This window comes from Oncorhynchus mykiss, chromosome 3 (assembly GCF_013265735.2).
Source record: "Oncorhynchus mykiss isolate Arlee chromosome 3, USDA_OmykA_1.1, whole genome shotgun sequence".
Taxonomy (NCBI): Eukaryota; Metazoa; Chordata; class Actinopteri; order Salmoniformes; family Salmonidae; genus Oncorhynchus; species Oncorhynchus mykiss.
In genome coordinates this window covers 14,099,366-14,118,487 of record NC_048567.1, presented here as the reverse complement: position 1 = coordinate 14,118,487, position 19,122 = coordinate 14,099,366, and the positions used below count along the sequence as shown (strand labels likewise).

At 43.4% G+C, this 19,122-nt stretch overlaps 1 protein-coding gene across 1 annotated transcript; it reads left to right on the top strand.

The window, feature by feature from the left end:
* The first annotated feature begins 16,206 nt into the window (after positions 1-16,206).
* Positions 16,207-19,087, top strand: fpr1 (formyl peptide receptor 1). Its single transcript, XM_021591959.2, has 2 exons — positions 16,207-16,359; positions 17,256-19,087. Exon 2 carries the CDS (start codon positions 17,269-17,271, stop codon positions 18,412-18,414), a length of 1,146 nt encoding a protein of 381 aa, XP_021447634.1. The 5' UTR covers positions 16,207-16,359; positions 17,256-17,268; the 3' UTR covers positions 18,415-19,087.
* Positions 19,088-19,122: the final 35 nt, after the last annotated feature.

Here is a 19,122-nt window from a genome sequence, read left to right as displayed (position 1 = left end):
CTGTGGATCCAGTTTTGGGTTGGGTAAACGCTAGCCACTCACCCTGGGAAAAAAGTTTGATTGTTCCAAGCTTTTGGGTTTGATTGCGTTCAAGCAATGTGCAGTCAAGTTTCTGGGGTGCAAATGCTTTGGATAATTAATGACGACAAGCACCCAGCAGTGTTGTGCCAAGTCAGAGTGTGGGTAAACGCTAGCCGCTCACCCTGGGAAAAAAGTTTGATTGTTCCAAGCTTTTGGGTTTGATTGCGTTCAAGCAATTTGCAGTCAAGTTTCTGGGGTGCAAATGCTTTGGATAATTAATGACGACAAGCAGTGTTGTGCCAAGTCAGAGTGTGTATGTGTGCTATGGAAAAATGTCCAAGAACCAGGTTAGACTGTACCTGTGTACTGTTTTGGCAGAGTGAAAATCCAAACTCTTCCCACATTCAAACACACACAAGAGATACCCACATCAAAGAACACCTCCAAGACCCAAGTCTCATTCTCAGTTGCATTTCCTAATGAGGAGAATTGAAATTGAAATAATGTTCAGCCCCCTTAAAGGATCAGTATAAACTCATTCTGGTTCCCAAACTCTAGGTCATGGTCCAAGTCCAACATCATACTGTCTGCCAGCACTTGTTTAAACACTTTGGACAACTTTCAGTGGAGATGGAGAAAGGTCCACAAAGCATCGGCCAAAATTCACAACCACCCTCCCCCACAGATGTATGCTTGTCTGTGTGGTGTGGGTGTATAATGAACGGTGAGGGGGAACAAGTGGGAGGAAACGAGCCGAATTTGATGTTGATCCAAAGTTCTGTACTTCCTCCCGTTTGGACTGTGTGTGTTTGTGGCAGGGCTCGGCTCACAGTTCCTTGGGAAGAAGAGACGGAGGCGGAATCTGTAATCTCAGCAGTCAGCACTCACCCTCCTCCCTGTCTACAGCTTGGACTGATTATGATATTCCCATGTTCCTCTCCCCTACGGTTTAGTTCAGGTGGTTTGTTGAGCGGAGGAGGACACATGTAAGCGACACACAGTACTTCAGGGCTGATCTCTCCTCCCTGGCCTGGTCTGGATTATGTGTGGGTGGGTCTATGGATGTGTGCACTGATAAATCTTAAGTGTGATTCACCCCATTTCTGTTGTTTTAAGACAAAAAAACATTTGGTTTCTGTCTCATCATTCTAAGCGGTTGTGAAAGCGAGAGCTCATAATATTTAGAGAATGACCAGCTGAATTTAACCCTCTTGACCAGCACAAATAGATCTATTTACACAAGATGTCCATACAGATTGGATGAACGCAGTGGACATGTCTCAGTTTTCCCTCTGGGATTAATAAAGTATTTCTTATTTTAACTCATCTTATCTACAGTATGTCAGCATAATTTAGGTCAAAGAATTGTGTCTTTCCTCAGAAATAATGTGCATGCAAATAGTTAGGGTTCATGTCAAGGTTAGCCTTAATTCTCAATGAGGAAGTGACCTTTGATTTACTGTAAGCTTGTGTGTGTTTCATTCTAGGACACTGTAAAGTCCAAGGAGAATAAGAACACCTCCTCACAGCTGCCCACTGCACTGAAGCTAGGAAACACTGTCGCCACCGATAAATTCACTATAATTGAGAATTTCAATAAGCATTTTTCTACGGCCGGACATGCTTTCCACCTGGCCACCCCTACCCAAGGCAACAGCCCTGCGCTCCCCACATCAACTCTCCCAAACCTCCCCCACTTCTCCTTCACCCACATCCAGATAGCTGATGTTCTGAAAGAGCTGCAAAATCTGGACCCCTAAAAATCAACCGGGCTAGATAATCTGGACCCTCTCTTTCTAAAATGATCTGCCGAAATTGTTGCAACCCCTATTACTAGCCTGTTCAACCTCCCTTTCGTATCGTCTGAGATTCCCATAGATTGGAAAGCTGCCGCGGTCATCCCCCTCTTCAAAGGGGAAGACACTCTAGACCCAAACTAGACTGCTATTCTACCCTGCCTTTCTAAGGTCTTTGAAAGGCAAGTTAACAAACAGATTACCGACAATTTCGAATCTCACCGTACCTTCTTCGCTATGCAATCTGGTTTCAGAGCTGGTCATGGGTGCACCTCAGCCACGCTCAAGGTCCTAAACGATATCATAACCGATAAGAGACATTACTGTGCAGCCGTATTCATCGACCTGGCTAAGACTTTCGACTCTGTCAATCACAACATTCTTATTTGCAGACTCAACAGCCTTGGTTTCTCAAATGATTGCCTCGCCTGGTTCACCAACTACTTCTCTGATAGAGTTCAGTGTGTCAAATCGGAGGGCCTGTTGTTGGGACCTCTGGCAGTCTCTATGGGGGTGCCACAGGGTTCAATTCTCGGGCCGACTCTCTTCTCTGTATACATCAATGATGTGGCTCTTGCTGCTGGTGATTCTTTGATCCACCTCTACGCAGATGATACCCTGTATACCTCTGGCCCTTCGTTGGACACTGTGGCACTAACCTCCAGATGAGCTTCAATGCCATACAACTCTCCTTCCGCGGCCTCCAACTGCTCTTAAATGCAAGTAAAACTAAATGCATGCTCTTCAGCTGATAGCTGCCCGCACCTGCCCGCCCGTCCAGCATCACTATTCTGGATGGTTCTGACTTAGAATATGTGGACAACTACAAATACCTAGATGTCTGGTTAGACTGTAAACTCTCCTTCCAGACTCACATTAAACATCTCCAATCCAAAACTAATTTCGCAACAAAGCATCCTTCACTCATGCTGCCAAACATACCCTCGTAAAACTGACCATCCTACTGATCCTCGACTTCGGCGATGTCGTTTACAAAATAGCCTCCAACACTCTAAACAACAAATTGGATGCAGTCTATCTCAGTGCCATCCGTTTTATATACACTGTGACCTGTATTTATACATTTTTTATTTTACCTTCATTTAACTAGGCAAGTCAGTTAAAAATAAATTCTTATTTTCAATGACGCCCTAGGAACAGTGGGTTAACTGCCTGTTCAGGGGCAGAACAACAGATTTGAACTTGCAATCTTCCGGTTACTAGTCCAACGCTCTAACCACTAGGCTACACTGTCACTACCCTGTTGTCTCGTTGGCTGGCCCTCGCTTCATACTCGTCACCAAACCCACTGGCTACAGGTAATCTACAAGTCTCTGCTAGGTAAAGCCCCGCCTTATCTCAGCTCACTGGTCATCATTTCAGCACCCACCCGTAGCACGCAGGTACATCTCACTGGTCACCCCCAAAGCCAATTCTTCCTTTGGCCACCTCTCCTTCCAGTTCTCTGCTGCCAATGACTGGAACGAACTGCAAAAATCACTAAAGCTGTAGACTCTTACCTCCCTCACTAGCTTTAAGCACCAGCTGTCAGAGCAGCTCACAGATCACTGCACCTGTACATAGCTCATCTGTAAATAGCCCATCCAATCTACCTCATCCCCATACTGTATTTATTTATTTATCTTGCTCCTTTGCATAAAAATGGTACTGTTCTGCAGTGTAATGTTCAAACCTATAAATGGCTAGTCAGGTGTAAAGGCTTAAATATTAACATTAATCAAGTTTCACGTTTTTTTTTTTTTACAGTGAAATGCCTTTCTTGCAAACTCAAAACCCAACAATGCAATAATCAATAACAATTTAATACTAGAAAGAACACAAGAAATACAGTGCCTTGCGAAAGTATTCGGCCCCCTTGAACTTTGCGACCTTTTGCCACATTTCAGGCTTCAAACATAAAGATATAAAACTGTATTTTTTTGTGAAGAATCAACAACAAGTGGGACACAATCATGAAGTGGAACGACATTTATTGGATATTTCAAACTTTTTTAACAAATCAAAAACTGAAAAATTGGGCGTGCAAAAATATTCAGCCCCTTTACTTTCAGTGCAGCAAACTCTCTCCAGAAGTTCAGTGAGGATCTCTGAATGATCCAATGTTGACCTAAATGACTAATGATGATAAATACAATCCACCTGTGTGTAATCAAGTCTCCGTATAAATGCACCTGCACTGTGATAGTCTCAGAGGTCCGTTAAAAGCGCAGAGAGCATCATGAAAAACAAGGAACACACCAGGCAGGTCCGAGATACTGTTGTGAAGAAGTTTAAAGCCGGATTTGGATACAAAAAGATTTCCCAAGCTTTAAACATCCCAAGGAGCACTGTGCAAGTGATAATATTGAAATGGAAGGAGTATCAGACCACTGCAAATCTACCAAGACCTGGCCGTCCCTCTAAACTTTCAGCTCATACAAGGAGAAGACTGATCAGAGATGCAGCCAAGAGGCCCATGATCACTCTGGATGAACTGCAGAGATCTACAGCTGAGGTGGGAGACTCTGTCCATAGGACAACAATCAGTCGTATATTGCACAAATCTGGCCTTTATGGAAGAGTGGCAAGAAGAAAGCCATTTCTTAAAGATATCCATAAAAAGTGTCGTTTAAAGTTTGCCACAAGCCACCTGGGAGACACACCAAACATGTGGAAGAAGGTGCTCTGGTCAGATGAAACCAAAATTGAACTTTTTGGCAACAATGCAAAACGTTATGTTTGGCGTAAAAGCAACACAGCTGAACACACCATCCCCACTGTCAAACATGGTGGTGGCAGCATCATGGTTTGGGCCTGCTTTTCTTCAGCAGGGACAGGGAAGATGGTTAAAATTGATGGGAAGATGGATGGAGCCAAATACAGGACCATTCTGGAAGAAAACCTGATGGAGTCTGCAAAAGACCTGAGACTGGGACGGAGATTTGTCTTCCAACAAGACAATGATCCAAAACATAAAGCAAAATCTACAATGGAATGGTTCAAAAATAAACATATCCAGGTGTTAGAATGGCCAAGTCAAAAGTCCAGACCTGAATCCAATCGAGAATCTGTGGAAAGAACTGAAAACTGCTGTTCACAAATGCTCCCCATCCAACCTCACTGAGCTCGAGCTGTTTTGCAAGGAGGAATGGGAAAAAAATTCAGTCTCTCGATGTGCAAAACTGATAGAGACATACCCCAAGCGACTTACAGCTGTAATCGCAGCAAAAGGTGGCGCTACAAAGTATTAACTTAAGGGGGCTGAATAATTTTGCACGCCCAATTTTTCAGTTTTTGATTTGTTAAAAAAGTTTGAAATATCCAATAAATGTCGTTCCACTTCATGATATCTTTATGTTTGAAGCCTGAAATGTGGCAAAAGGTCGCAAAGTTCAAGGGGGACGAATACTTTCGCAAGGCGCTGTAAGAAGAAATATGAAGAACACAATAAGTAAGAAAATAAGCATACTATATACAGGGTCAATTCCAATACCATGCTGTTGTGCAGGGACACTGGAATGATGGAGGTATGTATATGAGTAAGGTGACTAGGCAACAGGATATAAGATAAACAGAGTAGCAGCAGCTTGTATGTGAGTGGGTGTGCGTGTGTGTAGAGTCAGTAGAAATGTACAGCGCATTCGGAAAGTATTCAGATCCCTTGACTTTTTCCACACTTGTTACTTTACAGCCTTATTTTAAAATTGATTAAATCATTTTTTTGCCCTCATCAATCCACATCACAAAACCCCATAATGACAAAGCAAAAACAGGTTTTCAGAAATGTTTGCAAATTTATTTAAAACAAAATGTAAAAAACTGAAATGTCACATTTACATAAGTATTCAGACTCTTTACTCAGTACTTTGTTGAAGCACCTTTGGCTGTGATCACAGCCTCGAGTCTTCCTGGTTATGACGCTACAAGCTTGGTACACCTGTATTTGGGGAGTTTCTCCCATTCTTCACTGCAGATCCTCTCAAACTCTGTCAGGTCGGACGGGGAGATTCTCTGCACAGCTATTTTCCGGTCTCTCCAGAGATGTTTGATCAGGTTCAAGTCCGGGCTCTGGTTGGGTCACTCAAGGAGATTCAGAGATTTCATTCACTCCTGTATTGTCTTGGGTGTGTTCTTAGGGATGTTGTCCTCTTGAAAGGTGAACCTTCGTCCCAGTCTGAGGTCCTGAGCGCTATGGAGCAGGTTTTCATCAAAGATCTCACTATAGGAGCCTCCAGGGTGGCGCAGTTCCACCGCAGTGCCATCTGTGCCACCAGAGACTCTGGGTTCAAGCCCAGGCTCTGCCGCAGCCGGCCGCGCCCGGAGGTCCATGGGGTGAAGCACAATTGGCCTAGCGTCGTCCGGGTTACGGAGGGTTTGGCCGGTAGGGATATCCTTGTCTCATCGCGCATTAGCCGGCTGGGCACAGTGCACGCTAACCAGGTTGCCAGGTGCACGATGTTTCCTCCGACACATTGGTGTGACTGGCTTCCGGGTTGGATGCGCGCTGTGTTAAGAAGCAGAGCGGCTTGGTCAGGTTGTATTTCGGAAGGACGAATGGCTTTCGACCTTCGTCTCTCCCGAGCCCGTACGGGAGTTGTAGCGATGAGACAAGATAGTAACTACTAACAATTGGATACCACGAAATTGGGGAGAAAAGTGGGTAAAATTCAAAAAAGTTAATATTTCACTCGATCCTGACTAGTCTCTCAGTCCCTGCCACTGAAAAACATCCCCACAGCATGATGCTGCCACCACCATGCTTCACCGCAGGGATGGTGCCAGGTTTCCTCCAGACGTGACGCTTGGCATTCAAGCCAAAGAGTTCAATCTTGGTTTCATCAGACCAGAGAATCTTATTTCTCATGGTCTAAGAGTCCTTTAGGTGCCTTTTGGCAAACTCCAACTAGGCTGTCAAGTGCCTTTTACTGATAAGTGGCTTCCGTCTGGCCACTCTACCATAACGGCCTGATTGGTGGAATGGTGCTGTCAAGAGAATTTCAATCTCAATGGTTGAATTCAACTGCTTTAAATACCTCTGTCTGTATCCTGAAGGTTGTAAGTCTCCAGTTCAAAGAAACAGACAGAGTCTCAGCTTACAATTGGTCAGTTCTTTATTCAGAGAGCTCTGCCATCTCAAGTTCAGAGCCCATCTTTTATACACACACATCAGTCGAGAACATCAGCCGCTTTAGGCGGGCTGTATTGTTTCACTGTACACATACATTGTTAATCATATTCTGCAACATGTTTCATAAATTTCTGCAAGCCTAACAGTTTCTCCACTCCACAGGTGGGGACAGAATGTCCTGTTATTGGTTTCACAGTTGCACGAGTTGTCTGTCGATTGCTCCTCTTATCATTTGTTTCACACTTGCACCCTGGTTACATAGATAAAAAGGAACAAAATGTCCTGGTTCTAATTCTGACTAAAACTACACACATCATCAGATTATAGTTTTATGATTCTAGCACGTCACACAGTTCTACAGTTTCAGGGTGGAATACTTTAGTCATTACTTTAAACATATAAATTATTCTATCAGGTGCAGAGATGGTTGTCCTTCTGGAAGGTTCTCCCATCTCCACAGAGGAACTCTGGAGCTCTGTCAGAGTAACGATTGGGTTCCTGGTCACCTCCCTGACCAAGGCCCTTCTACCCTGATTGTTCAGTTTGGCCGGGAGGACAGCTCTAGGAAGAGTCTTGGTGGTTCAAAACTTCTTCCATTTAAGAATGATGGAGGCCACTGTGTTCTTGGGGACATTCAATACTGCAGAAATGTTTTGGTTCCCTTCCCCAGATCTGTGCCTCATCACAACCCTGTCTCGGAGCTCTATGGACAATTCCTTCAAACTCATGGCTTGGTTTTTTCTCTGACATGCACTGTGTGTATTGATGAGGATTTTTTTTTTTTTAATCAATTTTAGAATAAGGCTGTAACGTAACAAAATGTGCGTGCTCAGAGTCCTAACCCAGAGTCCCAAGCTTGGTGACAAGCTTGGAGGGGACAATGGTGTTGAACCCTGTACTGTAGTCAGTGAACAGCATTCTCACATAGGTATTCCTCTTATCTAGGTGGGTGAGGGCAGTGTGGAGAGCAATTGAGATTGCATCATCTATGGATCTGTTGGGGCGGTATGCAAATTGGAGTGGGTCTAGAGTGTCTGGGATGGTGGAGTTAATGTGTGCCAGCCTCTCAAAGCACTTCATGATTACAGAAGTGAGTGCTACAGGGCGGTAGTCATTGTGGCATGAAGCCTTAGAGTTCTTGGGGACAGGAATGATGGTGGTCATCTTAAAACATGTGGGGATTACAGACTGAGACAAGGAGAGGATGAAAATGACCGTGAATATGCCTGCCAGCTGTTCTGCACATGCTCTGAGAACGCGCCCTGGAATACCGTTGGGCCTCGCGGCCTTGCGGGTGTTGACCTGATTAAAGACCTTTCTTGCGTCGGCCTCCCAGAGCGAGATCACCCAATCCTCTGGGTCGGTGACGGCCCTCACACTCTGCATGATGTTGTTGTTGTCCAATGCATTGAGTTTGTCTGGTAGAGAGGAATCGTTGGGCAGGTCACGGTTGGGTCTTCCTTTGTAATCCGTAATGGACTGTAGCCCCTGCCACATGTGGGCGTCGGAGACTGTGCAATATGATTCCACCTTATTCCTTTGTTGTCATTTTACAAGTTTTATGACTCTGCGCAGGTCATCGCCGGAATTCTTGTACTTATTCCTATCCTCGGCCGTAGACTCAGGGTTGTCTACGATAGCGCTGTGTTTAGTTTATTGCCAACCTTGTGTTAATCCAGTGCTTTTGAGGTGGTTAGCTCATCAATATTATTGTCGGAGTCTCCAAACATATTACAACCAGTGATAACAAAGCAGTCCTGTAGCATAATCTTTGATTCTGGTGACTATTTCTCAACGGAGAAAGTCATGGGTACTTCCTGTTTGAGTTTCTGCTTGTAAACAGGAAGCAGTTGTACAGACTCACGGTCTGGTTTGGCTTATGGCGGAAAAGGGAGGGCTTTGTATGCTTGCTTGTGAGTAGAATAGCAGTGGTCATTATCGACTCTAGTGGCGTTGGAGACGTGTTGACAGAAGTTGGGCATCACGTGTTTTAGTGACGTGGAATTAAAATCGCCGGTAACCAGAAAAGCAGCCTCTGGTTGTAGGTTTTCTTGCTTGTTTATAGCCTTGCACGGTTTGTTAAGGGCCAGTTTGCTGTTTTTCTTGTCCTGAGGTGGAATGTACACAACAGTCACGATAACAGCTGAAAACTCCCTCGGGAGGTAGAAGGTATTCCTAGACTATCAGGTATTCCAAGACGGGTGAACAGTGGGTCGACACTTCCACCGCGCTGGAGTTAGCACACCAGTTGGTGATGATGTAGAGGCAAACCCCTCCCCCATCGATTTCCCAGACTCCACTATCCTGTCCGCCCGGTGAATGGAGAATCCATCGAGTTGGATAGCCATGGGTATCTTGGGTATCTTGTCCGAGTGCCATGTTTCGGAAAAGCAAAGAATGTTGCAGTTTCGAGGGTCCCGTTGGTAGCATATCCCCCCCGGCCCCCTTCCCTCTGCAATGCCGATGTTTCCTCTTGGGTAGCTCGAAAATTGGATTGGAATTACAGAGAGAGCCCAGGGGTAAGTGTCATGTTCGTTTTTAGGATCGGACCAAGGCGCATGGTATGTGTACATTTTTATTTATTTCAAGAATGAAACACTGAACGAAAAAACAAAATAACAAAACAAACAGTGAAGCTATACAAATGAGTGCTGACAGGCAACTACACATAGACAAGATCCCACAAAACACAAAAGGGAAATGGCTACCTAAATATGATCCCCAATCAGAGACAACGATAAACAGCTGTCTCTGATTGAGAACCATATCAGGCCAACATAGAAATACAAAAACCCCTAGACCTACAACAACCCTAGACATACAAAAATCCTAGACAACACAAAAACTAGAGTACCCACCCTAGTCACACCCTGACCTAACCAAAATATAAAGAAAACAGAGATATCTAAGGTCAGGGCGTGACAGTAAGTAACTGCCGATCTGATGTTCAAAAGTTATTGTCGGTTGTAAGAAGTAATAGAGGATACATTTATTGAAAATAAAGTAAAAATAAACAACTAAATAATCACAAAAAAAGCTAAGTTGGGTCGGAGGTTGCAAAACAGTTGCCATCCAATACGGCGCCATCTTTCTTCAGGATGTAAGTGAGTGTAATATGCTGTGATGGTCAATGAAAACATCAAATTTGACCATAGAAGTAGTAGTTCATGAAGGTTCCTGTCAATGAATGGCTGCTGGTAGGTCACTTTTGTAAATTTAAGAGCAGACATCCTTTATGCAAAACTGCTAAAGAAAGTGTCAAAAGTTCAGCGGAAGCAATATTCTGCAAACGTTATAAAACACCACAAAGTCCACACTAATCAGGAAAAGGTGAATGAAATGTAGCTTTTAGTGCACTTGTGTAATTCACTCATCTCACCAAGCAACTGAGATAAAATAAGCTGTGTATGACGTACGTAAGTCTGGATGTTCAAAATCCAAGTAACGATAAAAGAGGTGTTGTTTGCATAAACTCTTAGTCCCATTATATTTTATATCACACATCTGTATTATTGTATGTGACACAATAGATTATATGTGTATGTAAAACAGTAAAACAGGCCCTTGACAGTTAAACAGGCCCTTGACAGTTAAACAGGCCCTTGACAGTTACTGAGTAAATGCTGAGAATGGGGTCAACTTGATACTAGAGTTTCTTGGTAATTGTGCCTGAATGTAGCACTATATATTTAGCAAATATACACATTAAAAACAAAGACTACATAAAGTATGGCCATGTTGTGATGGATCCAGACAACAGGCTTAGTCTGTGTCACCAGAGCTTATGGTTTTATTTCTAAAATGCAGAAGCAACATTATGCTCATAATGTCCAGCTCAGGACTCAGTGGACACAGCAATGGAGGGAGTAACCTGCCATTTGAGAGAGCTGTGGTGGGCACACCAAATTACTGACAGATGCTGTGAGTTGCTTGTCACATGCTCGGCAGTGCAGAGAGGGACATAAACACATGTATATGTCCAGATGTTGATTCAAACAGTCAACACAGAGTTATTACACTGAACCTCAAGCAAACATGAGCTCACCCCACAAAGAGCGAAACCCATTACAGTCATGCAGGCCACAGCCACCCTTTTCAGGGATGGGTTTAGAAGTTGGTGGCCTTTATAGGTAGTCTGGCTCAAGGTCTGTAGGGCTTTAGCCATCTGTTCTAAATACTGTTGTCATTGCCATACAAAACCACATAAATGGTAACAGGCTTATGCATCAAGATGCATGACATTATTCCTGGACACCTGGCCAGGCAGCAACAGAACATAGGCTAGTTCACTCACTTAGAGCTACACTGAGTGTACAAAACGTTAAGAACACCTGCTCTTTCCACGACATAGACTGACCAGGTGAATTCAGGTGAAAGCTATGATCCCTTATTGATGCCACTTGTTAAATCCACTTCAATCAGTGTAGATGAATGAAAGGAGACAGGTAAAAACAAAAAAAATGTATTTTAAGCCTTGAAACAATTGAGACATGGACTGTGTATGTGTGCCATTCAGATGATGAATGGGAAAGACAAAATATTTAAGTGCTTTTGAATGGGGTATGGTAGGCGCACTGGTTTGGCACACTGGTTTGTGTCAAGGACTACAACGCTACTGGGTTTTCACAAATCAAATCAAATCATATTTATTTATATAGCCCTTCGTACATCAGCTGATATCTCAAAGTGCTGTACAGAAACCCAGCCTAAAACCCCAAACAGCAAGCAATGCAGGTGTAGAAGCACGGTGGCTAGGAAAAACTCCCTAGAAAGGCCAAAACCTAGGAAGAAACCTAGAGAGGAACCAGGCTATGTGGGGTGGCCAGTCCTCTTCTGGCTGTGCCGGGTGGAGATTATAACAGAACATGGCCAAGATGTTCAAATGTTCATAAATGACCAGCATGGTCGAATAATAATAAGGCAGAACAGTTGAAACTGGAGCAGCAGCACAGCCAGGTGGACTGGGGACAGCAAGGAGTCATAATGTCAGGTAGTCCTGGGGCATGGTCCTAGGGCTCAGGTCCTCCGAGAGAGAGAAAGAGAGAAGGAGAGAATTAGAGAACGCACACTTAGATTCACACAGGACACCGAATAGGACAGGAGAAGTACTCCAGATATAACAAACTGACCCTAGCCCCCCGACACATAAACTACTGCAGCATAAATACTGGAGGCTGAGACAGGAGGGGTCAGGAGACACTGTGGCCCCATCCGAGGACACCCCCGGACAGGGCCAAACAGGAAGGATATAACCCCACCCACTTTGCCAAAGCACAGCCCCCACAACACTAGAGGGATATCTTCAACCACCAACTTACCATCCTGAGACAAGGCTGAGTATAGCCCACAAAGACCTCCGCCACGGCACAACCCAAGGGGGGGGGGGGGGGGGGGGCGCCAACCCAGACAGGATGACCACATCAGTGACTCAGCCCACTCAGGTGACGCACCCCCTCCAGGTACGGCATGAGAGAGCCCCAGTAAAGCCAGTGACTCAGCCCCTGAATAGGGTTAGAGGCAGAGAATCCCAGTGGAAAGAGGGGAACCGGCCAGGCAGAGACAGCAAGGGCGGTTCGTTGCTCCAGAGCCTTTCCGTTCACCCTCCCACTCCTGGGCCAGACTACACTCAATCATATGACCCACTGAAGAGATGAGTCTTCAGTAGAGACTTAAAGGTTGAGACCGAGTTTGCGTCTCTGACATGGGTAGGCAGACCGTTCCATAAAAATGGAGCTCTATAGGAGAAAGCCCTGCCTCCAGCTGTTTGCTTAAAAATTCTAGGGACAATTAGGAGGCCTGCGTCTTGTGACCGTAGCGTACGTGTAGGTATGTACGGCAGGACCAAATCAGAGAGATAGGTAGGAGCAAGCCCATGTAATGCTTTGTAGGTTAGCAGTAAAACCTTGAAATCAGCCCTTGCTTTGACAGGAAGCCAGTGTAGAGAGGCTAGCACTGGAGTAATATGATCAAATTTTTTGGTTCTAGTCAGGATTCTAGCAGCCGTATTTAGCACTAACTGAAGTTTATTTAGTGCTTTATCCGGGTAGCCGGAAAGTAGAGCATTGCAGTAGTCTAACCTGGAAGTGACAAAAGCATGGATTAATTTTTCTGCATCATTTTTGGACAGAAAGTTTCTGATTTTTGCAATGTTACGTAGATGGAAAAAAGCTGTCCTTGAAATGGTCTTGATATGTTCTTCAAAAGAGAGATCAGGGTCCAGAGTAACGCCGAGGTCCTTCACAGTTTTATTTGAGACGACTGTACAACCATTAAGATTAATTGTCAGATTCAACAGAATATCTCTTTGTTTCTTGGGACCTAGAACAAGCATCTCTGTTTTGTCCGAGTTTAAAAGTAGAAAGTTTGCAGCCATCCACTTCCTTATGTCTGAAACACATTCTTCTAGCAAGGGCAATTTTGGGGCTTCACCATGTTTAATTGAAATGTACAGCTGTGTGTCATCCGCATAGCAGTGAAAGTTAACATTATGTTTTCGAATGACATCCCCAAGAGGTAAAATATATAGTGAAAACAATAGTGGTCCTAAAACGGAACCTTGAGGAACACCGAAATTTACAGTTGATTTGTCAGAGGACAAACCATTCACAGAGACAAACTGATATCTTTCCGACAGATAAGACCTAAACCAGGCCAGAACTTGTCCGTGTAGACCAATTTGGGTTTCCAATCTCTCCAAAAGAATGTGGTGATCGATGGTATCAAAAGCAGCACTAAGGTCTAGGAGCACGAGGACAGATGCAGAGCCTCGGTCCGATGCCATTAAAATGTCATTTACCACCTTCACAAGTGCCGTCTCAGTGCTATGATGGGGTCTAAAACCAGACTGAAGCATTTCGTATACATTGTTTGTCTTCAGGAAGGCAGTGAGTTGTTGCGCAACAGCCTTTTCTAAAATTTTTGAGAGGAATGGAAGATTCGATATAGGCCGATAGTTTTTTATATTTTCTGGGTCAAGGTTTGGCTTTTTCAAGAGAGGCTTTATTACTGCCACTTTTAGTGAGTTTGGTACACATCCGGTGGATAGAGAGCCGTTTATTATGTTCAACATAGGAGGGCCAAGCACAGGAAGCAGCTCTTTCAGTAGTTTAGTTGGAATAGGGTCCAGTATGCAGCTTGAAGGTTTAGAGGCCATGATTATTTTCATCATTGTGTCAAGAGATATAGTACTAAAACACTTGAGCGTCTCTCTTGATCCTAGGTCCTGGCAGAGTTGTGCAGACTCAGGACAACTGAGCTTTGAAGGAATACGCAGATTTAAGGAGGAGTCCGTAATTTGCTTTCTAATAATCATAATCTTTTCCTCAAAGAAGTTCATGAATTTATCACTGCTAAAGTGAAAGTCATCCTCTCTTGGGGAATGCTGCTTTTTAGTTAGCTTTGCGACAGTATCAAAAAGGAATTTCGGATTGTTCTTATTTTCCTCAATTAAGTTAGAAAAATAGGATGATCGAGCAGCAGTAAGGGCTCTTCGGTACTGCACAGTACTGTCTTTCCAAGCTAGTCGGAAGACTTCCAGTTTGGTGTGGCGCCATTTCCGTTCCAATTTTCTGGAAGCTTGCTTCAGAGCTCGGGTATTTTCTGTGTACCAGGGAGCTAGTTTCTTATGAGAAATGTTTTTAGTTTTTAGGGGTGCAACTGCATCTAGGGTATTGCGCAAGGTTAAGTTGAGTTCCTCAGTTAAGTGGTTAACTGATTTTTGTCCTCTGGCGTCCTTGGGTAGACAGAGGGAATCTGGAAGGACATCAAGGAATCTTTGTGTTGTCTGTGAATTTATAGCACGACTTTTGATGATCCTTGGTTGGGGTCTGAGCAGATTATTTGTTGCAATTGCAAACGTAATAAAATGGTGGTCCGATAGTCCAGGATTATGAGGAAAAACATTAAGATCCACAACATTTATTCCATGGGACAAAACTAGGTCCAGCGTATGACTGTGACAGTGAGTGGGTCCAGAGACATGTTGGACAAAACCCACTGAGTCGATGATGGCTCCGAAAGCCTTTTGGAGTGGGTCTGTGGACTTTTCCATGTGAATATTAAAGTCACCAAAGATTAGAATATTATCCGCTATGACTACAAGGTCCGATAGGAATTCAGGGAACTCAGTGAGGAACGCTGTATATGGCCCAGGAGGCCTGTAAACAGTAGCTATAAAAAGTGATTGAGTAGGCTGCATAGATTTCATGACTAGAAGCTCAAAAGACGAAAACGTCATTTTTTTTTTTTGTAAATTGAAATTTGCTATCGTAAATGTTAGCAACACCTCCGCCTTTGCGGGAACGCTTTCAACACCTTGTAGAGTCCATGCCCCGACAATTTATGCAACTCAATATTAGGAAGGTGTTCCTAATGTTTGGTATACTCAGTATATATTGTTGCTAGGACTAATTGCAACCTAAAACATCTCTACAAACTATGCTTAAAATCACCAACAAATATATGGATACTCCCAATAGGCTATTCAAGTTTCAATGTACCCTACCCATACAAACACCGATTTGGCTTTCAATAATAATAAGTGGATAGATTGTAGTTAATGAGGAAATATTGCAGCATAGTCACTTAGCTATATAAAGACCATTTCTACCCTCAAAGGAAATGGCAGAACTTCCTCTGGTTACAGATTCCAAATCACATTTTGCTACCTCTCCTCCACCACAGGGAAAAGCAGATGTTCCTTGCTTTTGCGCTGCGTTCATGTGCTATTCGGAACTAGGACACTTTGAAACGTACGACTTGCTATACAGTTGTAGTTATACACGTGCAGTGTTCAACGAATCAGACTTTTCCGAGTTTCCTGGTTCCGAATAGCATGTGAACGCGGCTTCTATCAACGTTGACGAGTCATCATGAATGTCACAGAAGTTGTGGCGGTGATGACTGTCGTATAGCGTCACTAGCCTTCTCCATAATGAGAAAATGATACGCACGGTTTTTAAACGTGGACACCACTGTCGCTGCTAGGTAGCAATTCCATTGATTCAGAATTATTCTAATTTTGAGAACTGTGTAGTCAGGCTATATAGCTTGATGCCTGTGTCATAACAGTTCAATTAATTTTGTCATTGTGGGTAAGCAATGCGTTGTACTACACACAAACACTTAGCCAACAAACATTGTTTAAAAATGTATATTTGTTACGTGTTGAATTTTGTGTTTCTTGCACAGAATGTGGATATTTTCCAATGAAAAGCATCTCATGTGAAGTGCCTGTTACAACTGTGTCTTCCAGCTGAACATATGAAGAACTGACGTCACACTTCAAGATACTACACAGTCTGCGCTCCTGACTACATCAGTGTAGTCGTACCGGTTTCGTTCCAGACAACGTCCTTCAAGCTGAAGAGACAACTCCGTTCGCCTGTTCTGATTGGAATATACACGTTATTCAAGGTATGTCTATAACATTTTTCACCATTCATTGGAGTAATCATATTACATTGGTATTTGTAGGCTTCTACGTCAACAGTTGATGAACGAATAAAACAATAGAAATTCGGTACCATCCGTTTTAAAACTTTGCAAATAAATAGCCAACCCGAGCAACAGTTACATTCATATCATTTGTATGTGTAGCTTATGTCTTATGGTTATGATATACCAGTTGAGGGTAACATTAACTTATTAATAATTTGTAATAAAAATAACTGAATGAATCCATAATTCCTAACAAATTTTAATAAGCAATACTAAATCAATAAATGACTCGTACATGATAAATAGGTAACTTAAGCAGTGCATTTTATAGGCATATTACTCATTATCCAACTAGATGAGAAATATCAACTGAATCACATTTTCTTTTTCATTCTATATGAAAAACCTTCCTTCCTCATTCCATAGTTATATTCCATAGTATACAAGATATACAAGACTGTGAAACTCTGAACAAATCCTTTTCCTTAATTACTCCCCCCAAAAAACGAATTATAGAGTGCACATTCTCCAGTTTTATAATGATCTTGGGGTTTCCAAAATGTTCTATCTTTGTGGCTTGTGAGGGCAAGTTAAGGAGATATACCTTAATTAACACATTTGTTGCTAAATTCATGATTCTCAGCACATTTGAAGTGTGTCAGTGAACTCTAGGGGATGTAAATAAGAACAGCAAGGCAGCATGCCTGAAGAGTGGTGAAGGTCATATATCCTAAGAATTGAACAACATACTAAATATGAAAATATTAAATGGTTTATGCAGATTAGACAACTTTGCACATCATTAATTTACTGCATATTATCAAACTGTCATCTTCTCTGAAAATGAAACATTTTTTTCTTTACCCTCTCAGGTTCTCAAACACAATGATGGCCTTAACCACAACTCCTTTGTATCCTGAGATCTGGACAGAGCTGTCTCACAACGACTCATCGCCAGGCAACTCGACAGACGACTATGAGGACTACCCTGACGAGCACGCAGAGCTCCGGCAGTCCCTCAACTTCATGTCCCTCATCGTTTACTGCCTGGCCTTCGTGCTGGGGGTTCTGGGAAATGGACTTGTCATCTGGGTGACGGGATTTAAGATGAAGAAGACGGTCAACACGGTGTGGTTCCTCAACCTGGCTGTGGCCGACTTCCTTTTCACAGCATTCCTGCCTCTGAGTGTGACCTACACAGCCATGGACTTTCACTGGCCCTTCGGCAAGTTCATGTGCAAGCTCAACTCCACGATCAGCTTCCTCAACATGTTCGCCAGCGTCTACATCCTGGTGGTCATCAGCATGGACAGGTGTGTGTCCGTGGTGCGCCCTGTCTGGGCCCAGAACCATCGGAACATACGCAAGGCATCCTGTATCAGTCTGGGTGTCTGGCTGTGGGCCCTGGTCCTCAGCTCCCCCTACTTTGTCTTCCGGGACATCGGGGCATCCTACAAGAACGAAGAAATCCTCAACTGCTTCAACAACTTTGCTTTCTCCGATGACTATGACACAAAGGAGGTGGCAGAGCTGCGAGTGTTCCGCCATCAGGCCATGATCGTAACCCGCTTCCTGCTGGGCTTCGTGGTGCCCTTCGCCATCATCGTCACTTGCTACGCCATCATCATCCACCGGCTCAAGAGGAACCGCAACCTGGCCAGCCACTCCGGGAGGCCATTCAAGATCATCGCTGCAGTCATCACAGCTTTCTTCCTGTGCTGGGCCCCCTACCACATCATGGCCCTGATCGAGATGGTGAACAACGCGGCGGCTGAGTTCAGCTACACGTTAGACCACGTCACCACCATCGGGGTCCCCATAGCCACCAGCCTGGCCTTCCTCAACAGCTGTCTGAACCCCCTGCTGTACGTGTTCATGGGCCAGGACTTCAAGGAGAAGCTGCGCAAGTCCGTTCTGACGGTTCTGGAGAGTGCCTTCACCGAGGAAGTGTCAAGGTCCAACCACACCTACACAAACTCTGGACTCACAAGCCGTAGCAAGGAGAAGTCCTATTCTGATGCTGAGGTATAGGGTCTTATATTATAATGAGAAAAACGTTATTGACCACATAATCTGGAAATTTGACTTTGGCTTTACGATAACATGATTGACATCCTTTAAAGCAAAGAAAATACAAACATTAGAAGGACCTTGTCATCAAGGTAATTCAATAAAGTTTTCAAACAGCTTGACACTTAGTTTAAGGGAAAGTTTAAGGCAGGATTTAAGAATTTGAACGCTGAGCATGTACTCAGATTTAACAAGGTAAATCTCCAGGACTGAATTCAAATCAAAAAGTTTGATTTCAATAATCTTTTGTGACTCAGAAAATGATGGGTTCTGTGGACACATTTCAGCACTGTTTTTGTATGAGCGATACAGTTACTATTGAGAATGTTGAAAGTGGGGTAGACTGTTAATAGGGAATACTAGATAAGATCAGAATAATTTGTATGATACACACATGTCATTGTTCAAGCTGAATATATAAATTGTCTATCTTTTCGTTCAAAGCCACTTTTTGTACATGCTTGTTTTTGTAAAAAAAAATTGGCTAATATTTAACAAGGTGACTATTATCTGTGGTTTAAACTTGTATAGTTTATTATTGAAGGAATGTTGTTTATCCTTAATATTTTGATGTATATGTTTGTATTTGTATACCTTTTTATGTATGTATGATGTTATTAAATGGTTGAATAGATGACTACTTATTCATTTCTATTTTCCAGAAATCTC

Coding starts and splice junctions, on each gene's coding strand:
- fpr1 (XM_021591959.2), top strand. CDS start 17,269: ATGATGGCCTTAACCACAACTCCTTTGTATCCTGAGATCTGGACAGAG.